We start from the raw sequence: 23,478 nt of genomic DNA on the forward strand, positions 1-23,478 counted from the left end.
TGACTTTAGGAAAGTCACTGCTGCCTCAGTTTCCCCACCTTGTAAGGAAGGGGAACGTCAGCTTGCAGCATTGCTCCCGCTTCACACTAGAGAAGGCTGAAGCCCAGCCCTTTGCCAGGTTTCCTGCAGGCCAAGGCTTATGTAGTCTGTGTGTGGGGAGCCCTCAGCCCGGCCCAAGCCACCTCTCTGGAAGCCCAAGGAGGGAAGTGGTCCATCTCTCTCACCTCCAGATGACAGGAACCAGACATCTTGCTTAGTTTCACAGCAGACGTGGCCCAGGCCCCCTCCTGGTATATACAGCCTCTATTTATAGGAGTCACGGGCTCCGGGCTGCCTGGCTCACTGGAATTTAGCGAAGGTGGAGCTGGCAGGGAGCAGCCAGTGGTCCCCCTTTCCTGGAGCAAGGCCAAGGCTGAAAGAGGTGGCCTCCTCAGGAGGGTCAACCACAAATCTGGGCTTGGGGCTTGGGTATCTCCTGGCCCCAGCACAGGTGCCTAAGAACTGCAGGAATAAGCTACGGACCTTGGGGGACCTTGTGTCTGATGGGGAGACAAGAATTTATTTCTGGGAGTTCCAGCCTGAAGGAGAAGCAGGGCCCCTGAAAGGAAGGGCCTCAGGCTCCCTTACAAAGCTGGGGCAGACAGGAGCCCAGGCTGGGGACAGTCTTTTCTGTGTTCCCTTAGCATAGGAAGGGGAGGGAGGCAAGCTGCGGGCTGGCCCCAGGGCACAGGGCACAGCCTTGTCTCCCCTAGTTGAAGTAGATCCTACTTTGCACAGTATGTGTCCCAGCCACCCGACTGTTTCCATCTGCAGGCATCTGCCACTCCCCTCCTAGCGACATGGTCCTCATCATCTGGGTGTCACTAATGTTCTTGGTGCCTCAGGGCACATGGCTGTGTGACCACAGCCCTTTCCTTCTGGGCCTCTGTTCCCTCTCGTGTGCATCTGGAGCAGAGCCTGGGATGTGGAAGGAAAGACACAGACACCACATCCGGCGCAGGCCAGCCCAGCACACAGTCATCTATAGAGATTGAGAAGGATCTCAATGGGTCCTACTGACTGTAACTTCTCTATCACTGCCCGGCCCGACCACCAAATCCAGAGTGGAAGATTCCACATCGACCTGCGTTCAGCCTGAGGGGGACTGCAGCTCTCAGATAAGCCCAAGACGGAGCAGTCCACCCTGAGAAGCAGAGGGTCCCCCATCCCTGGAGCTGTGGGAGCCAATGGGGGTCGACCTTCCAGGGCGCGGGGGGAGAGTACTGATAAAAACCAGATCAGAGGATAATAGTGACACAGACCAAGCTCTTACTGTGACCCCAGCACTGGAAATTTTGCACGTATTGAGATAGCTGATTCTCCCCACAACTCTATGAGTCACTATCCCATTTTACAGATTACATGAGTGTACCCAAACCTGCACTGAATGACCTGGGAAGCTTATAACAAATAGTTTTCTGGGCCTCACCTCAGACCTACCAAAGCAGCCACCTGGAATTGAAGGCCTGAAATCTGTATTTTTAGATGTGTGGCAAAATATACACAACAAAATTGACCATTTTAATGGTTTTTAAGTGTACAGTTGAGTGGCATTAACAGCATTCACGCTGCTGGGCAGCCATCATCCAGCTCCAGAACTTTTTCATCTTCCCAGACTGAAACTCCATCCCCATGAAGCAACAACACCCCCGCCTACTGCAGCCCAATCTGTATTTTTCAAGCTCCCCCAGGCAATTAAGGTACAACCAGCACTGTCCCACCCAGCCTTGGAGCACCTGGACTTCCCAACCATCAGGGTCTCCCCTTATCTTGACTCTAAGACTTTCCCCACACCAGAAGGCCCCCTCCCCCTCCAAATCCGCCCCAGCCTCCCAGAGAAAAGTTCATCCAAACAAGAAACTTGAAGCCCCAAATGGTGTGACTCACCCTCATGGCTGGGAAACACAATTTCACAAATAACAACCCACTTATTATTTTTTTCTTTTTCTTCCTTTCTTTCTTTCCTTCGGGTTTTTTTTTTTTTCCCCCTGGATAAGATTTAAACAAGTCCACAGGAATCAGGCTGTTTGGCAGCAAATTGTCAAGAGGAAGGGGAAGTTTGGTGGGTGCCAGAAAGTGCACTAATTACACCCTGAAAAACCTCTCCCCCATCTTGCGGCCACGGTCCCCTGCCCACGGACGGCCCCACAGGCATCCCTGGGCAGTCAGAGGCCTCTAAGCGGGTGCCTTCTCCTTGGCAGCTCGACACTCCACCCTCTGGAGGGCCACAGCCTTGCTGCTGTCCCAGGCAGCTCCACGGTGAGAGAAGCGAGGCCAGAGCTTCCCCTCCTCACGGCCTTTCCACCTCTAGTGCCCTCCAGCCTGTCTGCAGGGAATTAGGGCCCTTCCCCAAGCCCTAATTCCAGACGAACACTACCTTAGAGCCGAAAGGGCAGAGACCATCAGCTGACCCCACCTCATTCCCACATGACAGATGGGGAAACTGAGGCCCACAGGGGCACAGGGACGCAGACCAGGGCACCCAGCCAGGCCCCAGGGCCAGAAGTCCCGCTTGGCTGGCCGGTGTGAAGGGTGGGTGGGGCAGTGAGCTGCTTCCTCTCCGAAGCCCCGTTTGAGCTCGGGCCAGGGAGGTGAAAGGCAAATCAGCCTCCTGGTTGTTTCCACAGCCTGTGGGGACTGGATGGAACAGAGGCCAGGACACAGAGCTCTATCCTCTCCTGCTCAGAGCTGGGGCTTGGTCAACTGGGTTTCCCACCTCTACAGTGTAAAATGGAGCAGGGAAGAAGGGCGACCTTGCCGATCCCTGCGGTCCTGCTTTCCTAGGGTCCAGACACCAGGGTCCTGAGAGACTCCCCTGGAACCTAGCATGCAGAGGCCAACACAGGCACCATCTGTTCCGTGGCCTTCCTTCCATGGCTGGAGCGCAAGGCAGCCCTAGAAACGTTCATCTATAGGCCCTAACCCTGCTCCTCCCACCATGCCCACCGTGCAGCTCTGCCTTTCTCCCTCCAGCCCGCACTTGCTGCCTCACCCTGGGAACGCTCTTCTCTGTGTCCATCCAGAACCCCTCCAGGGCCTGGCTCCAGATCGGGCTCTAACTCCAGGGTTTTGGCCTTGACCCCATCCCTTCCCCTTACTCAGGCCTCAGGCTCCAAGGAAAAGCATGAAAAGCACAGATCCAGGTGCTCCTGAAGTTCCCCCTGGCCACAGAGGCCCCGACCCCCACCAGAGGCCTCGCTGACCCTTCTGACCCCAGTGTAGCCCAGTCCAGCACTGTGGTTGGCAGGAGGGGGGGCAGGGATCATGGCGCAGCCCCTCCTGAGTGACAGGTGGAGCTCTGAATTCGGTCTCTAATCTCTCCCCACATGTGAGGCCTCCTCACCTCTCCCACAAGGCTGGACATCCCTGAAGACAAAAGTTCTGCAATCCTCCATTGCCCTACAGCCTGCCCTGGGTGCAGATGGTCACCAGCAGGGAAGGGCCTGCCCACTTGACAGACAGGGTGACAGATGCCTAGCGGTCTTCTCATTTCCATGGGCCAAGTGGAGGGGCACTCCCACCTTAGATTAGGCTGCACTGGGCACTAATGCAGGGCACACCCACTTATGGGGTAAGTGGAAGCCCTTGGGCCATCTAGGCCCAAATCACCAGCCTTAGGGAAGAGGCCACCTCTCATTCCTCCCTAGGTCAGTGACCCCAGCGGCTAGCAGGAAGCATGTGACCCTCACACCACATCGGGGGACCGTGCATCACACTCCTGCCCAGTGCTGGAAATTCTCCAGGGTTTTTGCTTGGGTGTTGGGGAAAGGTAGGTGGGAAGACATTATAGTTTACTTTTTTTTTTTTTTTTTTTTTTGAGACAGGGTCTCACTGTTCTTACTCTGTCACCCAGGCTGGAGTGCAGTGGCACAATCACAGCTCACTGCAGCCTACTGTTCCTGGGCTCAGGTGATTCTCCCACCTCAGCCTCTCAAGTAGGTAAGACAATAGGTGCGTGGCACCACGACTGGCTCATTTTTTGTATTTATTATTTGTAGAGATGAGGTTTCACCATGTTGCACAGGCAGGTCTCAAACTCCTGGGCTCAAGTGATCTGCCTGCCTCGGCCTCCCAAAATGCTGGGATTATAGGCATGAGTCACTGTGCTTGGCCTGTGGTTTACTCTGATCATGTGGTGTGTCATATATTTGACTAAATCCTTTACCTTTCTTAGTCCCTTCATACCTGGCAAGAATACTATTCAAACGGGCATTATTGGCTCCATATTATAGAGCTAGAAACTGAGGCGCAGAGAGGCTGAGTGATTTGTCCAAGGTAACACAGCCAGCACGTGTTGCCTTGTTATATTTCAGCCTCTACATGGTCTCCAAGGCTTGACCTCCCCTATAGGAAGGGGATTCAGAGGAAAATGCCAGGTGCAGACCACTCTCCTTGGCACGGAGCCCTGTGACATCATATGCTAAGCCCCTCAGCCCTTGCAAGATGAGGGACCAGTGTCTCTGGGCTGCATGAGGGATGCAGGCCCTGGGGATGGTGGTTCTGCTGCAGAATACAGGGTACAGAGGCAGAGATTTCCAAGGCTGACTCCAGTTCTCCCCAGAGCCTGACCAGCAGGACTTCTTCTCTTTTCTTCCCTCTCTGCAGGACAGTAAGTAGGCACAGTGGGCGAGGGGTAGCAGGAGTTAGAGCAGGGGGGTAGAGGCTGCAGAGGACAGCCTAGAGGGAGAAGAGAGGGCCCAGAGACAGGACAAGAGACAGACAGGAGAGGCAGTGACAGCAGGCAGGATGGAGAGCAGCATGTGCTGGGAAGGCTATGGCCACAGTGAGACCATGGAGAAGGCGGTGTCTGGGCCAGGCTGCCAGGAAAGGCAGAAGCAAGTGCTGAGTCCTGCTCCCCAGGCCTGATAAGGCCCCGGAGGAGGAACTCTGATTTGAGTTCCCAGCTCTGTAGGGGTTCTTTCATCAGCTGAACAAACGCTTTCTTCTCCCAAAGCCACCCCTACTCCACCCCACAGACACGCGCACACACACACGCACCCACACTCCTCTGTTTGGGACAAGAGACCATTCATCTCACAAATGAATCCACCCCTGTCCCAAGGGGATCTGCACTTCCTCCACCTCAGGCATCTATCTGGGGCTGGTCAAACACATACATGTCCGATATACACAGAGGTAGACACCAGCCCCATCTCAGGGAGACAAGGAGACAGCCCGTGGGCAAGGTGGGAAGTGAGCCAACGGGAAAACATGGCCACACCTTGACTGAGGGTTTTCAGCTGTGCTCAGCCCCTGACTCTGTTTGTTTCCCAGGTCTAAAGGACAGTGCTGGACTGGCCACGACAGGCACAGCAACCCTTCACCCAGGACCCCAGAGGGCACCACTGCCTCCTGGAGGCCCATTCACCCAGCAAATGTAAAACACAGTTCCCTGGACACAGTCAGTGCTTAGCAAAAGATTCTTATTTAAATCACAAGTCCAGGTTATTTTTGGTGGGGGAGCAGGCAGAGAGAAACAAGGAAAGGACCCAGGAAAGGGGGAACAGACAGTGGCAGCAGGACAAAGCAGAGGAGACCTGAGGAGATCCCTTTCCTCCTTGGTTCTAACAGCTCCAGCCCAGGGTCACCACTCATCTGACAGGTGCTCGTGTTTCACAGCTATACGCCCTCTGCCCAGCTAGTGTATAAGCACTGGGGACCCGGCTGCCTCTTACTGCTAGAGCATATTTGTTGAATGAAAGCAGAGAGCAAGAATATGAGAATCCCAGGACTGGAAAGGACCTGCATATTTAGCTAGACTGTACTTGGTCTGGAGTATCAATGAGGCTTGCAGCCTCCATTGTAGGGATCCTTGATCTGTGATCCACTGTGGGCATGAAGGTGTGCACGGTCCCCCTGAAATCACATGCAAACACGTGTATATGCATGTGCACGAATGCTTCTGTTCTGTGCATTGTGCTGGCAGCAGAAACTCTAGTTGTCTTCAGAGTCTCAAAGAGGTCCCTAACCAAAGAAGGTCAAGGACCATTCATCAGCATACCCAAGCCTCTGCTGAAACACTTGTAGGGGACAAGGTTTCACTGTCTCCCAAGTCAGCTCATTCCAATTAATCAAGAAATCAATAAATAGTTTTTTTCTGTGAGACAAAACAAAAGGCAAAGAAGCCCAGGAGAATACTTACATGCTCACAAGTCTGGAGGTGGAAGGTAGGAGGGGAGGTTACAATTCAAGACAGCCACCCATGTAGAAAACATTAACGGAGCAGCTAGCATGTCCTGCGCACTGACTAAGAACCAGATGCCAGGATTACTAAGTAGAAAAGACAAGATTCCTACTCTCAGGGAGCTGACAGTCTAACTACTGAGACAGACACACACATTGCTATTACAGGACAAGACCAATCGTTCAGACATGCTTTATAAAAAATTAGCCAGGAGTGGTGGTGGGCGCCTGTAATCCCAGCTACTAGGGAGGCTGAGGCAGGAGAATCTCTTGAACCTGGGGGGAAGTGGAGGTTGCAGTGAGCAGGGATCGTGCCACTGCACTCCAGCCTAGGTGACAGAGCCAGATTCAATAAAAATAAATAAATAAATAAAAATAAAATAAAAAGACATGCTTTACCAGAGCACCTACAACTCATCTTTCATAGGCTCACAGCAGCTGGAGAGAGGTCTGCTCCTGGTGGCAGCCAAGTAAAACCCCTCAGAGAAAGGACATCCATTTGTGTCATAAAGAAGCCAGTTGGAATGTGTCCATGTACAAGGGCAGGGAATGGCATTTTAGGTAGCAGCAGTAGCAAGTGCAGGAGCTTAGAGGAGGGTGATTGCTTGATGTTTTCAGAAACCCCAAGTAGACCAGTCTGGCCAGAGGAGGGCTGAATAAAGAATCACATGCCACCACTACCACCATCACACACACACACACACACACACACACACACACACACACACACACACACACAACATATCGAGGACTTGAGACCTACACTGGAATCCTGGTTCTGCCACTGATTCTCCAAATGCATCGTCTTTCTTGAGAAGAGCCTTAGTTTCCCTATCCAAACAATGGGGATGCTGCACATAGGCTAGGATACTGGTGCAGAAGCAGTAGGAAGTACTCAATGCCCATCTTCTCTGCTTCTCCTAAAGCAGGCCAGCTCTGGACTCATGCCCCCATGCTGGGTTGATGGGGAGTGGCTGGAACAGGGACATGGTAGGAAATCCAGTACCCGTGACCAGTATTCAGCAATTCCAGAAAGTTTGGGGATCAGGGACAAAATGTCAGAGGCATTGAGGCTTGATAGGATGCCCCTGTCCAGATGGATTGCTGCCTGCCCTCACTGGGACCCGGAGGCTGATCAAGGGGCGGGCAAACCTGGGGACCAATTGCAGGACGGGTCGCAGAGGCAACCCATAGCTGAAACACAGAAGAATTCTAGATCTAGCTCTCCCACTGACTGGCTAGGTGACTTGCCAGGCCTCTGTGTCCTCTTTTGCAAAAAATGGGAGCTATGAGGAAAGAGAGGCCATGAATAGAGCACCACCCAAGAGCAGGAGACTGTTCCACAAGGGCCATCTCCTCCCCAAGCCCTCCTCTGGGTACTGATGGCATCTGGCTCCCTGCCACTGCTACTTACTGATTACTAATGCCGTCTGCTTTCCTCCCTCCCACCTGACTCAGAAGGTCCACGAGGTGTGGTCTTTCCTCTGAGCCCATGCCTGTCCAGTCAATGTAATCTGACAGAGGGAGGGTCAGGTTGCCTCAGCCAACAGCTTCTCAAATGACGGTCCTCCTTGCCTGAGTCACACTTCAGCTTCCCAAGGGTGGCCAAGAGAGTTGGGAGCATCCTCCCAAACTCTGGGCTGGAATAGAATGGCCATTGCTCCCAGGTCCTGGGGCTGTCCCCTAAACACACACAGACCACAAAGGCTGCTGGGAACCCACCAGAGTTCCTTAAGCCCACTCTCAAACATGGGCACCTCATACCCTCGGGCAGAAATGTGGCTTTGTTCCACACATCCACACTGGTCAGGCAGCCTGGGGGCTTATCTCCACCTGGTGAGGGCACAGGTGACACATCCAAACCCTCAGGAAACTGTCAAGACTGGGGTCTTTTAAAGCAAGACACTATAGTTACTCCTCTAAGGGTTTTAATGGCCATGTCTGTACAGAAGGGCTGGGCTCAGGTAAAGGCCATCTGTTAAGCCTTGTGACACCCTTGCTACTGTTCTCAAACCACCAGTGGGTAGACCTGAGCAGCAAAGAGGAGGTTCATTGCCACAGAGGCTAATGCTCTAGGAAGAGCTTCCTGAAGGTTGGAACTATCGGAACTATCCAACAATGGAGAGGTCTCCCAGGAATCAGCATCCCTGGGCCTGGAGATGTTTGAAAGAACACTGGCAGGTGTCCTAAGCCAAAAATGTTCTCTGCTCAAATAGGTGTGGGAACTGTCACACTGAAGAAAGGTTAACAGGTTTTGCACTGCAGGACTTCTCAGAGCCTTTACTATGCTAGTGGGCATTGTGTGTTTCCAAGGGAAAGGAAGGACACTGTGTCTTCCAAATGTATTTGGCCACAAAGTCCTTCCCCCAACATTCACAAAGTAGGGGTCTCTTGACAGTAGGGCCACACCTTCCAGCCACCTCTGTCCCTGGAGAAACAGGGAAAGGGAACAGCTGCCCTAAGAATTCTGCCTGAATGGAGTGAGACAGCCACATCTCCCTGGAGGCTGGAGGGTACAGGGACTACCTGGCAGGGGCTCTGGGCAGTCCTCCAAGGGGCCCAAGAGATCATCTTCACAAGGAGGTAACTCAGCTTTTCCAGAAATGACTCCCATAGTCCCTTTATAACTGTGAATTTAAATTCCAAACAAGCAAGGAAGACCCCATGCAGCCCAGCCCCCACTCTGTCTAAGAACTGCCTTCCTTGGGTACCTGGAGAGAGAGAAGGGGCTCAGCCAAGGGCCTTAGGAATCCCTTTCTGAAAGTGTATCGTCGTTGCCATAGATCAGGTTTTTGAAACTGGGTTTCACGGGGCCTACTTTGTAGACCCAGAAGCCTTTTAAGAAACTGTGCAAGGTGCTTGTGTCCGCTTCGGCCTGGCACCCTCACCACAAGCTGGGAAGTCCCCACAAGAATCCAAGTCACCTCCTGGTGCTTGCTCCTGCACCAGTGAACTCTGCCATCTCTCTCTCTGCTCTCAGGGCCAGTGTGCCACTCAGAACCATTGGCTTATCTTCAGCTTTCAGAGCTGAGGTTCCAGGGGCACAATGGGCTTCTGTGCCCCCATGTCCTCACCCCCTCCAAATCCCAGCTGCATTCATGGTGTTTTGCTATTGTGGTGAGAGTAGCCTGGGGGTGGTGCGGGAGGGGGTGGGCTCTTGGCACAGGGGCTGGTGCAGACAGGCCGTGGTCAGTGGTCAGCATGCAAGTCACATCCACAGGCACTACCACCGGGCCTGCCAGGCCTCGCACAGAATGGTGATGCTCCTGGGCCCCCTGGGTCCCTCCGTAGAGTCTCCTCCGGCCCACACACGACTTGCTTCCTCTCTGACCAGCCCCTTGGTGGCATTGTGGTGGGGGGTATTTTTTCTTGCCTTCTCAGCCAGTTGCTATTTTGGAGCCATATTAGGTCACCAGCTAAGCCCTGGGCGCAGGAAAGGCCTGTCCCCAGGAACACAGCTGAGGCTTTGAGAGGGTTTAGGAGGCAAAGTGGGTGGGGGGGGCGGTGAGGATGAGTGAGCCTGAAGCCAAGAGAGCCTTCCGGAAGTCAGCAGGCACAGACCGCCATCACCTCCGAGGAAGCCACTGGCCTGTGAGCATCGGAGAAGTCCCTCTTGCCTCCCCCAGCCCTCTCTTGTTTGAACAGGTCTCAAATACTATAGATATACCATCCTGGGGTGTAGCAGAGACTAAATTTAACAGATAGGTAAGCTAAGGCCCAGAGGGAGACGGGGTTCCCTGAAGTCAGGTCATGAAAGACTTTTTCCACACCACTGCACTATACAGTATAACTTATCCTGCTCCTTTCACACTATGTGCCTTTGTGGGGAAACTGAGGTACGCAGCAATGAAGTGACAGAGGGCAGGTCTCACTGAGCTCCAGTTGGGATCCTGGATGCCAGAAATTTTCAAAAAGCAGCACAACATCCTATTCTCATAGGGTACTCTTGATGGCCCCAAACTCCCAGGTCCTCTCAGGGGAGACCCACAGGTGGGGAACAATGCCACCATGGTAGGGGGAGCAGAGGGAGGCTAGAAGAGGTTGACTAGGGGTCCACACTTGATCTGTGGGTCAAGTTCAGCCTTCTCCCAGGGTGAGAACCTCCCTTGGGGCTCCCACAATCGCCCCCATCAAATAACCCACCATTCATACCCTATGTCACCTTGTCTGTTTACTCATCCGTGGCCCCCACTAGCCTGTGGTTGTGAATCTCCAGGGCCTGCCCACAGCTCAACAAATGTTTGGTAAGAGAACAAACAACTAAAAACACCATGGACCGAAGAAACACCCCACAAACCGTCCTCCAAAGTCACTGGTCACCTGAAGCCAGTTCCCCGAAGAGGCAGAAAAAGTCTCTTACAAGAAAGAAAGATCTCCAGCCAAGAACCATTCCTCACTTGGAGGGAATGCTTTACCGTTTACAAAGAGCTTTGGCATACAAATGCTTTTGCCTGGCACCAAAAGGTGCACTTCCAGACTCATCTTCCTCCTCTGAACCCAGCCCCCTCCCACACCTGTTTTACCCACACAGGTCAACATGTCAGCCTGGGTAGTATTGGCCTTAGGCCAGCATTTTATATGTCCATGTCTCCCCTAGTAAATAATGGCAGAGTTGAACTCAAGGGCAACCCTCTGCATCCCTCTCTTATCCCTAGCCCACCCTTGCATACCTAGGCTTTCCTTCCGAACCCATTCAGGACTCTGACTCTCCTAAAATTCACCGGTGTGCCCAGGTCTGGAAGGAAAGTGACCCCCATGTGTGTCCTCCCCTCAACACACCTCTTGCATCTTTGCAGAGAAAGCCCCCACAAGGGGAGGAAGTGAAGATCACAGATGGGTATCTGAAATTCCCAAATGAGGCAGAAGTAAATGGAGGGAGGGGAGGAGTCCAGCCCACGGAAAGGAGTGGTATCTGGGCAGGCCCTGGAGACTCTTCAAAAAGGGCTGGGAGGTGGTGGCGATCTGTGTATTTATCTTGCTGGCAAAGAGGCACTGCCCAGTCAACTTTGTAACTGAATCTACCAAACAGGCAGACTTTGCAACACAGCCGGCCCAGGTTTCTGCAGAAGGCGCTGGGCAGCTGGAACCTCTCCCCCTTTCTAGACCCCCTCCCAAGAGCTCAAGAGGATTTCCCTTTCATTTCCTCCCAGGCTGGGAGGGCTAGGGACAGCGCAGTCTGTGGGGTCAAGCCCTCCGAAACCACTTCCTATGTGGCTGGGGGAGGGCGAGCAGCTGGAGGACTTATCTGGGGTCCCTGAGTGAGAACAACAGCAGAAGCCCTCTGGGCAGTCACTGCTCTCCAGGGTGCCTTTCGGGTCGGGAACAGCAGAGGTCGGAGCAAAGATTTTAGGCCCTTCCAAAGGAGCCCTGAGCAGAATCTGCACTCTCGGTCCCAGCCCGCGGTGGCCAGGACAAGGATAGGGTTGGGCGTGAGAAGGACACTTGGAAGGGGCTCCCCGCCCAGGCCGCACCCCAGCTGTCTGGAGAAAATCCGGAGACAACCCCTCCTCAACTCCCTCCCCCAACCCCTTTGGAGTAGGGCTGCCCTGGCAGGGAGAGGGGGCGGGAGAGCCCCGCCCCGGCCTGCGCTGCTCCAGCCCAGGCTCAGCCGGGAGGTGACGCGCTCCCGGCACCCCGGGGACTTCGGGCAGCGAGTTTGGCAGAGTTGAACGAAGCCAAGCCAAGCTGGGCCGGGCAATGCGGAGCCAGGCCGCGCCAGGCCAGGAAGAGCGGGTCAGACAGGGAACGGCCCGCCACAGTGGGGCGGTGGGGTGGTGGGCGGGGGCGCGCGGGGGCACCCACCTCTCCGCGCTGCAGCTGGAAGAAGCTGTTGAGATAGCTGGAGTGCAGGGGCGAGCCCAGCTGCTCCGGGCGGCCCTTGCCGAAGGCCAGCTCCGGGGGCGCGGCGCCGGCGGTCGGTTCGGGCCGGAAGGCATCGAAGGCGCTAGCCTGGTGCGTGTCCTGCAGCGACAGGTAGACCCAGTTGAGCAGCTGGGCGGGCTGGTACACCGAGGCGGCGCTCGTGTCGATGGCCGACAGCAGGCTCATTTTGCGGCGGCGGTGCCGGCCCCTCCCCGGCCGCCCGCTCGCGGCCCCCCTCCGCAGCGGAGGGGCGGGCACCGGGGAGCCTGCGCCCACTGCCCGCCTCCCGAACCCCGACGGTGATCGCCCCGCGCCCTCCGCCCCGCGCGCTGCCCGCAGCCGCTGCAGCCACCGCCACCTCCCCCCGACTGCAGCCCCGGCGCGCGCGGGCGGTGGAAGGAGGCAGCGAAAGTTGGGCAGGAAACTTTTGGCCCCGCCCCCTCCGCCCCGCCCACTGCGTCCCGCCCGGCCCGGCGATCCGCTATCTGCCTCGCTGCTGACCCCTCCAGCGGCGGCTCCAGGGGTGGGGTCCACGATGCCCCGCCCACTCCCTGCCCCGCCTGGCACCGTCCTCGCCTTGCATTGGCTGTCTCGTTGAATATGAACCGTCAGGGGCGGGGGGAGAGGGGAGTGAGGCTCATCTGCATATGCAGCACCGACCGAGCCCGCCCATGCGAGGCCCCGCCCAAGCCCCACCTCGCCCCAGCCCGGCCAACCCAGCTCTCAGAGCTGCCGGGAGCTCAGTGCAGCCCCGGCCTAATCAATCTCGTCTCACTCTGTCGTCAGCTCTCTTGTTTCGTTCTTTCCAAATCCTCCGCAATTATTTAATTTTCACTCACTTTTCCTTTCCTATTTTCCCTCCTTTCTTATACTCTCTCTTTCTCTCTCTCTTGGTGTCTCCCGTGTCCGTCGTCTTTCTATGTGGCGCGCTCCGTGTGTGTGTGTGTGTGTGTGTGTGTGTGTGTGTGTGTGTGTCCTTCTCTTTCACTCTTTCTTGTCTCCTCTCTTCTATTTCCGTCTGGTCTGATTTTTCTCCCTGTCTCTCCCGCTCCTCTCTCAGACGCGCGTACACAGACACACACACTTCTAACTCCCTCCTCTCGCTATCACCATCGGACCCTCCCCCTCCTACTTAATTCCTTCCATCTGCAGAATCACTTTGCGGGCAGGCTGCGCCAAGGGGGGCCAGGGTTCCTGCCCCAGGAAAGACTCCCCGCCCCCTCCCCCTCTCCCTTCTCCTATTTCTGCTCTGGGGCCGCCTCGCTTCTCGCCCCTCTCCTCCGCCCCGACTCCAGCCCCAGCCCGCCCCGGTGCCTTGGCGAGTCGCCAGGACCCCAGCCTGGGCCGGGGGAGCTCGGGAAAGCGGCTGTCACCCATCTTCCTGGGACAACTCAGCTAGTCCAAGACTGCCTGGAGGGAGCCCTGTCCCCGCCTCCGCCGGACTCCCCAAGAAGTCCCAGGGCCTTCACTGTCTCTTTCTCCGGGTGGTCTTTGCTGAGCCAGCACCTGGGACCTAGCCCAGAGGAACTCACCGCCTGTCTGGGACCGAGTCATCTCTCCCACCTTCAATCTGGCTCTGGAGCCATTCCGCCCAGCGTTGGAGTGCCAGCTCGGCCACCGCCCAGCGGAATGACCTCTGCGTGACGCCTAACCTCTGCGAGCAAGCCTATTTTCTCCTCTGTAAAATGGAAGCAGTCATCCTTCCGCCGCCGGGGACGTTTGTGTGCTTCCCAGCTTGGGCTTGGTAAGCGGAAGCTATTCCGTAAAGGACAGCTCTTCCCTGCCACCCACTCCACAAGTTACTCCCATCACCTGCAAGGCACCTAACCACATCTATGGACGCTTGCACCAGAAAGGCCTTCAGGGATGACCAAATGCCGCCCGTTTTCACCAACCAAGAGGCCCTTGGATCTCAGATCTCCATCTTGTCTGTCAATTTGCAGTTATTAATACAAACGACAGCATATATATCAATTATATCTTAATATTTTCATTCATCAACAACACATCTATACAGTACCCTTTATATTTTTAAGCAGTATTAAACCTATTTGTCTAAAGGGTAGGTACATGGTTGTTGCAAATACATGTGATAACCACTTATTCTTAGAACTATTTGGGGCTGGGCATAGTGGCTCACTTGTAATCCCAGCACTTTGGGAGGCCAACGCAGACAGGCTGCTTGAACTCAGGAGTTCCAGACCAGCCCTGGCAACATGGCAAAACCTCATCTCTACAAAAAAATGCAAAAATTAACTGGGCGTGGTGGTGCATGCCTGTGGTCGCAGTTACTCAGGAGGCTGAGGTGGGAGGATCACTTGAGCCCAGGAGGTCAAAGCTGCAGTGAGTCAAGACCATGCCACTGCACTCCAGCCTGGGCAAGAGAGTAAAACTTTGTCCCCGCCACCACACTAAAAGAAATAGTTGGGATTATCTCTGGAACTCTGCTGCTGTCTTTGAGATTCCAAGGGTGGAGGCAGGATTTCAAACCACTGATGAAGACCTTCCCTAGATTTTATAGAGAAAACTGCTGTTCAGGTAGAGGACATAACTAGGAATCTGACACCTGCTTAGAGAAACCTCTGGTCCTTCCCTGTGTCCTTCAGAGTGATTTGATGCCAAGAAGGTGTTTATCATACCTGGTGACCACACTGATGGCCTCTGCCACTTTCTCCCCAACATAGTTTCTACCCAGAGCCTGGAGCATAGATAGTAAATAATCAGGAAATAGTTGCTGGGTTGATGATTTGATGAATAGGTGGAGAGACGGATGGATGGATGGATGGATGGATGGATGGATGGATGGATGAATAGGTGGAGAGACGGATGGATGGATGGATGGTTGGATGGATGGATGGATGCCCAGATTTTGCTCCTCTTTGAAGCCTGAGTGGCTTCTTTGGTTTTGTCCTTTTCTCCCTCTGCTTGACCACAGGACATCTGCTCAACATGTGGGCTCTGTACCCAGTAGGTGATTAATAAATATGAGCATTCTATAGGCAGCTTGCCTGGATGGCAACTGATTGACCTAAGGTCAGCCCTCAGCCAGCTGCTGGGAATGCATGCTCCAGGATCCCCTGTGACAACATGTACTGTGGGAGAGGGTAATAGGTGAGCGTGACCAGATGGGTATCAGAGGACTAGGTACCAGGCCAGAAGATCGGGCTACACCCAAACTCTGCACCTTCTTGCCCTATCATGTGCACACTAAGGAACTCTGCATTTAAAATGTCTGAGGTTCCAAGCCCTCGCTTTACAGAGGAGGAGGTACCATGGCCCAGAGAAGGAAAAGAACCATCCCAGGGTCACTCAGTAAACCTGATAACTAAACTACCTGCTCCTAACCCACTACTACCTCTCAGCTCTCTCTTTGTTGATCCCAGTGTGGCAGCATTCAGATGTGACAGCTCTGGCCCCATATACTGTCCTCAGACTGGAAGGCAGGAGGGAGCACCCAGGTAAGGCTCGCATCCCTGTCCCCTTCCCTGTCCAGAGGCTCCAGCCATCCCACAGTCTCCAGAATGGGTCAGTGGAATGAACACAGGATTTGGAGGAAAGAAACCTGGCCCAGTGACCTTGGGTAGGCCCGCCCTCTCTGTTAACCTCAGTTTTTCCAGGTATCAAATGGGAATGTTGATCACATCCTTACCAACTTCTACAGTGACTGACGGGATCCAAGGAGGATGCAAACAGGAAGGAGCTTTGCTGTTCCCTGAGTGAGCAGGCAGTCACGCGTGAGGGGAGGGTGACATTGATACTTTCAATAACAGTAATATTCATTTTATCTGGAGAAATGCGGGCAGGAGGGGACAAGTAGGAAAAAGTATGCTCCTAAAGTTGCCCAGGTAACAGGTCTGATAAGTGTTCGGTGGAGTGTCAAGCCAAGAGCTTTGAGCTCAGAGAAGCAGGAGAAACCTGGGCAAGAAGAGGAAGCAGTTGGCCTTTATGAGGGAGTCAGCCTTCAAATTGGGCCCAGGAGGCAAAGCAGAGATGGGCAGGGGAAGAAGATGGGGCTTCCCAATCCTGTGCAAATTGATGCTTCTTATTTCTGTAAAAAATACCCCATGATGATTTATCATGCAAAGGAACCCCTAACCCTCTTCAACCCACCCACACTCCATGTGCCAGGAATAAATAGCAAAGCACAGACTGACAAAGCTAAGATTTGCCTCTCCTCTAGGCCAGGGCTGGGCATTGGGTTCCTTTGGACTGTGTGTTGACACAGAAGGTGTCAGTTTACAGCAGAGATGGCAAAATGGCAAATACTGTCCTTACAGGCACCACTGCCCCATCCCCCACCCAGGACAGACCTCACTGAGTGCAGATCCCCTTCCCAGGCAAGACTTCAGGTCCCTGCTCAATACAGCACCCCACGTCGCCTCTAATGAGACACTGGAATTGGCCCTGAAGACGCAAATTATGTGCCATGTTGACTTTATATCCACTCTCCCAGGCCAGTCTCTAACCCCTATGGTGACTGTGCAGAATTACTAGGTTGGTGCAAAAGTAACCGCTCTTTTTGCCATAGAACCAACCCAGTGGGCTGAAATCCAGGTTTCAAGGCACCTTTACACACACACACACACACTCACACTCTCTCTCTCTCAAGGCACCTTTACATACACACACACACACACACATACACATACACAGAGTGCCTCCTCCTTCTATGGATGCAGCCCTGCTGTTTGCACTAACCAGATTTCAGCCCCCACTAGCCCCTGACCTCTTTGTGCAGTGCATAGATGACAAAACCATAAGGGCAGCTTGACCACTCCAGGCCCCACCCACAGGCTCTTTAGTAGCTTTTAAGATTATCTTGAGCAGCAAAGGATGGGTAGGTCCTTGAACCTTAAACTCAGCCTACTGCTCCTTGGAGGTTCCGAGTTGTGGAAAGTGCCTAGAGCTTTGGAGATTGTCACTTCCTGGGCTGTGTGACACTGACAAGTTGAGTCTCCTCCCCTGGACCATTTCTTTGTGTATATAAAATCTTCCCACTGTTGCTGGAATCCCAGATGTCACGGGGAGGCAGGAGACGCTTTGAGGGCCCTGGCCTCTGGAAGCCCTGAGAGAGTGCTTGCTTGGTTTCATGGCGGACAGTATGACATGGGCCTGAGGGGTCCCAGCCGGGGTGTCAGGGGCCTAGGGTTTTGTGTGTGGTCTGGGAAAACTGGCAGAATACCCCGGACCTCTGGTTCCTAGAAGTCACTGGAGCAGGCCTAGTGGGCTTCCTGCTCCCTAAGGAACCATCCTCTGAAAAGTGGTGTCTAGCGTCATATAGGAGCTGTGGGCAGCAATCACACAGTAGTCCCCTGTTATTCATGGAGTTATTCATTCCAAGACTCCCACTGGATGCCTGAAATCGCAGGTAGTTCTGAAACACACGCACACAATGTTTTGTCCAATATGTACATATATACATACCCATGATAAAATTGAAGTTATAAATTAGGTACATCAAGAGATTAACAGGTCGGTTGTGGTGGCTCATGCCTGTAATCCCAGCACTTTGAAGAAGGCTGAGGCAGGAAGATCACTTGAGGCCAGCAGTTCAAAACCAGCCTGGTAACATGGTGAAACCACCGTCTCTACAAAAAATACAAAAAAGTAGCCAGGCATGGTGTTGTGCACCTATAGTCCCAGCTACTCGGAAGGCTGAGGTGGGAGGATCTCTTGAGCCTGGGAGGAGGAGGTTGCGGCGAGTTGAGATTGCCCCACTGTGCTCCGGCCTGGGTGGCAGAATGAGACTCCATCTAAAAAAAAAAGTCAGGGCAGAGATTAACAATAATAAACTGAACAATTATAATAATATACTGTAATAAAAGTTTATATGAACGTGTTCTGTCTTTCTCTAAAGGTTTTATTGTACTGTATCACCCTTCTTCTTATGATGGTGTGAGATGTTAAAGTGCCTGCTTGATGAGGTGAAGTGAGGTGAGTGACATGGTCATTATGACATTGATTAGGCCGCTCTTGACCTTCTGATTACATGTCAGAATGAGGCTCATCTGCTTCTAGTGATCTTGGACCATCGAGCCCTGTGGAGGTCAATGGCTGGATGTCAGGAGCAGATGATATCTATAAGCAGGCAGTGTCCACAGCGTGGATCACTGGACAAAGGGATGATTCATGTCCAGGGTGGAACAGTACAAAATTGTATCACATACTCAGAATGGCGTGTAATTTCAAACTCTTGAATTGTATATTTCTGGAATTTTCCATTTAATATTTTTGGACGGTAGTTGACTGCAGGGAACTGAAACCATGGAAAGCAAAACTACAGATAAGGGGGAACTACTGTACATTTTATCAGTGGCCTCTTAGCAATGCTCAACCTGCGGAGAGAACACAGGCCTCCAGGGCTAACTGGTCACTCCACATAATGCCTAGTGGGTCGCAGCCAGTGATCAAAATGTGAGCTTGTCCTATTGTGGGTGACAAGGAGAATGGCTCTGGAATTTCTATGTATTTAGTTAGTGGGACATCTGCTTGGGAGATGGGTAATAAGACACTCGCGGTAAAGTTGAGTGTGCAGAGTTCTTTACCTTATTCTGAGAAAAACTTTGTTTACATCAAAGAATAGAAGGAAAGTTGGCTAATGGAGACTTTGGGAAGGCGGAAACTGCCACTCCAGTCACCCCTTGGCCTTCCTTGCCTATTTGGAACCTTTCCATAGTGGCCCACTGGATAAAATCCAAACGCCTACTGGGCACAACATTCATGGCCTTTCAGCATCTAACTCCTGATCACCCTTCTATCCTAATGGCAGGTACAACCTACCCCCATAACCCTTACACCACGTGTACCCCACCTTTGGCAAAATGAAATAACTGGCCTTTCCCATGCATGCAAGGCCTTCCTTGCCTTCAGGCCTTTGCACATACTGTTCCCCTACTGGGGAGAGCCCCCTCTTTCAGTCTTCCTAGCAGTCTCCTCTCACAGTTAGAGACCCAGCTGAAAAACTGACTTTCTGAAAGAAGCCTTTTGTGATCACAACCTCCTCCCCTATCACACACACCCATTAGATATTCTCTCTTTTATCTTTGACTATGGGGCGTTCACACAACATGATGACATTTGAAAAACGGTCAGTCCTCTCTTACTCTCCATTCCCACCAGGGCTCACCCCCGAACTATGAGCTTTTCAAGGAGTAATAAGTTCCTTGGCCTAACTCAGCGCTGGATCAGAGCAGGCCCTCTGTTTACTTAAGGAATGAATGAATAAACTCAGAAAGCCTTTGTGGTTTGTAGACTCAGAAACAGGAGATTGTCGAATCTGGGCTGGAACATCCCAGAGACTCTGAGGATTACAGACACGCAGGGAGCTCAGGCAGGGAGGGTCAGTGTTCCCTGAGCAGGCACATCCTCCTCCCTTCTCACTCAGCATCCCTTGCAGTGGGGTGGGGGTTGTGCGTTCTCAGCAGGAAGGTGAGTAGGAACTGCGTGTCTCTTGGGAGTCAACAAGAGTGGGTGTGGGTTCTCCACACTTTCTCTCTCCCATCCATGGGGTGAAAGACTCTAAGACAGAAGAGGCCAGATCTCTAAATCAGTGTTGTAGGTGAGCTGACCAGGGTGGCCTCCCAGACTGCAATGTGTACAGCCCCTGAGATGGAGAGCCTTGTCTGTTACTGCAGCAGGGCCTACTCTAGCTCAGCTAATAGAGGAACTCCAAGATGACCTGATCCCCAAACCTAATTTTACTGATGTGAAAACTGAGGCCTGGAAGGGGAAAGCACATGACTTCTGGTTCTGTGATTTTTAGTTGTCCCCCTGAAAACCGGATAGTGGCACCAGCCAAGTCTGATTCTCAATGCTAGCCTTCTTCTTCCTCCCAGCCCAGGGGCACAGAAGGGAGTTAACCATAATCCTTGCTTCATAATATTATGTTTTATTTCATTGTTTGCTTATAGTCCCTGTACAAACCAGCCACCATAAAAATGAGAACCCTGACAATAACTTATATCTACATATAAGATCTATCCCTAGCCCATCTCCTAGGTTCTCCCAACCTGACATAATCACCATCTGGAATCACTCCCTTGCTTTCATATTTATTTAATTGCATCTAATCTGTATGCATTCTAAAAACAGATATTTTTGATTTGTTGTTTACCTTTCTTAAAAAAGTATCATGCTGTATAAAATCTTTATGACTGACTTATTTCACTTAATATTGTAGCGCTATTTTTTTTTTTTTTTTTTTTTGAGATGGAGTCTCACTCTGTCGCCCAGGCTGAAGTGCAGTGGCCAGATCTCAGCTCACTGCAAGCTTCGCCTCCCAGGTTTACGCGATTCTCCTGCCTCAGCCTCCCTAGTAGCTGGGACCACAGGCGCCTGCCACCTTGCCCGGCTTGTTTTTTTGTATTTTTTAGTAGAGACGGGGTTTCACCGTGTTAGCCAGGATGGTCTCGATCTCCTGACCTCGTGATCCGCCCGTCTTGGGCTCCCAAAGTGCTGGAATTACAGGCTTGAGCCACCGCGCCCGGCCTTTTTTTTTTAAGTAGAGACAGCATCTTGCCCAGGCTAGAGTGCAGTGGCTATTCACAAGTGCAATAAGCAATCCTACCTGTTTCCTAAGTAGCTGGGATTATAGGTATGCACTCCCATGCCTGGCCATACTATTACATTTTAGTGATATTGAGGTATGCCACTGTAATTCATTCATTCGTTCATTTAGATTTAGATTCCTATATTCCATCCATTGTGTGACTCAGCCACAGTTTATTCAACTATTCTCCTGTTGATGGTTCTTGCAACTGTGAACACTGCTGCTATGACTCTTCCTGACCTACATTTGCAACAATATCTGTTCAGTGTATGTGCCACATTGTAGAATATATGCATATTCACCTTTCCAAGATACTACTAACGTTCTCTAGTAATGCATAAGAAATCCTATAGGTTCACACCCTCTGCAACACTTGATCTCCCACTTTTTTATTTATGAAATGTGTGTGCAGTTGGTTCTTTTGCCATTTTAACAGGCTCCATGACCTCCCTGGACCTCAGTTTCCAAATCTGCTGATGGAGGATGATGTTTTCAGTGCCTACACAGCTCCCAAAGTGAAGATGATATAGAAACTGGGTGGTGTCCAGGCCGGTCACACAGAGCCAAGAAGGAGGAATGCTTGCCCTGCTTCTGCTGTGGTCTTCATAGTGAGAGACAGGCACCTATGCCCCTGAATGCTCCAGGACCTGCCAAGTTGGGCCATTTCAGAGAGGAGAAACTGAGACTCAGAGCTATGTAATCAGCATGCTGGAGCACAGAAAGCAGAGACAGGCAGAAGGCAAGAGTTCAGAGCTGGGAAAGGAATCCTGGCCCACCCAGATTGGCAAAGCCATTGCAAACCCATGGTTCTGGGGTTTTCCTGTTGGCTTACAAAGTGATATCAAGGCAGGGGCATTGTTTTCCCTGGTCTCTGCCATTGATAAGACAGAGAAAAACAGCTCCCACGATAACATTGATGCTGCCAGCCCTTCCTGCCACTGGCTTTCCTGGTTGGAGTCCTCTCCTATGCTTCTTCCTCTCTCTCCTTCCGGACTGAGATTCAAGCCGAGATGCCTTGTGGGGCCAAGGAGCCGGCGGTGAGGTTCCCTCCTTCAGTTGCTTCAGCAGGCACATAGCTCCTTCTGATCTTGGACAAGGCCCAAAAGGCTCTGAGGCAGTGGTGTGCTGGGGCAGGCTCATACTGACTCACTAGAGTCAGTTGCTAAATTTCGGGGAATCTTGTAAGCCAATTGTTAAACACAGTCATTATTAAAAATTAGATGATGGCCGGGCACAGTGGCTCAAGCCTGTAATCCCAGAACTTTGGGAGGCCGAGGCGGGTGGATCACGAGGTCAGGAGATCGAGACCATCCCGGCTAACACGGTGAAACCCCGTCTCTACTAAAAAATACAAAAAACTAGCCGGGCGAGGTGGCGGGCACCCGTAGTCCCAGTTATTCGGGAGGCTGAGGCAGGAGAATGGCATGAACCTGGGAGGCGGAGCTTGCAGTGAGCCGAGATCTGGCCACTGCACTCCTGCCTGGGCGACAGACGGAGACTCCATCTCAAAAAAAAAAAAAAATTAGATGATATGAGATTGTAAATAAACAATTTACATTTTTAAAAAAGTAATAAACACTCATAACTCATCATGCCCTATTTACTTTATTGCATTTTACTGTTAACTAACTTCTGGAGGTAATTTACATATTGTATTTACACGGTGGAAATACCATATACTTGTGTACTATTGTTCATCTTTTCTCAATTTGCATTTGAAACTGGTAGTTTTTATGCCACGGAAATCAGTGAACACTGCAAATCAAGGATGTTTTATTTTTAGAGAGCTGGTGGTTACGGATTTACCAAGACATTACTGCTGCAGGTACTTTCCTTGAGATCCCCCTCTGAGGACCCTGTGGTCCCAAGGCCACACAGAGATCTGCAGATAGGGAGTACCAGGATGACAACCCACATCTTCAGAGGCCTCACCACAATGCACACTTGTCCTTTGAGGCACTTTGCTGCCATGAATCTGTGTCACAGACAGGCTGGATATGCCGAACACTGTTTCCATTTCTTTCTCTATTTTAAAATATATTATTTAACAATGACTATATATGATCACTGTCAAACATTTAAACCACCTGTATCCCATCAGTGAGTGAGAACCTGTGTTAATTTTGTAATATACATAATTCTTGTCTTTTATCAATGTATAGACATGTTTTTAACTTTTACTGTAAAAACAGATCAGAAGCTGCTGTTTCTGATTTGAATCCTGCTTTTGTGTTTCAACTCTGCAATATAATGTGAACATCTTTCCAAGTCAAAATTCATTAAAAAAAAAAAAATTCATCCTACTCCAAGAGATTGAGTATCTCTTTCCCTGATAGAGCAATGTCATTTTGTCATCAGGCAGACTTGGTTCACATCTCAGCTCATATATTTGCTGTGCAACTGAAGACAAGGAAAGTAACCTTTCTATGCTTCTTCTGTAAAACACAGACAACAATAGCACCTATTTCATAGCATTATCCTGAGAATTAAATGTACATGTGTAATGCTTTTAACACTGCCTGGTATAGAGTAAGCCCTGAGTAGATGTTAACTAAGTTTTCCGTTTTCCTTAACATTTTCACTGTGGGGTTTTCCTCCACCTGCTATGTACTTCTCTCCAGCTGACTCTAAGACTAGAGCAGGAACAATTAAAATGGGTGAGATTGCATTAAAATGGACACAGCCCAAACAGAACTCTCAATTACCTGCAAATCTGCTCCTTTCCCCAGGCTAATCCATGTCAGTAATCAACACTGCTGTTCCCCCAGTGACCCAAACCAAAAATGAAGTCATCACTAATTCCTCCTTCTTGCTCATCTAAATTCATTAATAAGTCCTGTACATTC

At 51.7% G+C, this 23,478-nt stretch overlaps 1 protein-coding gene across 1 annotated transcript in view; it reads right to left on the minus strand.

The window, feature by feature from the left end:
- The window catches only part of ZCCHC24 (zinc finger CCHC-type containing 24), a 63,911-nt gene extending 51,463 nt beyond the window's left edge, over positions 1-12,448 (minus strand). Inside the window, exon 1 of the mRNA XM_023204834.2 lies at positions 12,025-12,448. Coding sequence (XP_023060602.1) covers positions 12,025-12,270 — 246 coding nt within the window. The 5' untranslated portion in view covers positions 12,271-12,448. The remainder of the gene's footprint in view (positions 1-12,024) is intronic.
- Between the last annotated feature and the right edge of the window lie 11,030 nt (positions 12,449-23,478).

Source organism: Piliocolobus tephrosceles, chromosome 9, assembly GCF_002776525.5.
Source record: "Piliocolobus tephrosceles isolate RC106 chromosome 9, ASM277652v3, whole genome shotgun sequence".
In the NCBI taxonomy this organism is placed as follows: Eukaryota; Metazoa; Chordata; class Mammalia; order Primates; family Cercopithecidae; genus Piliocolobus; species Piliocolobus tephrosceles.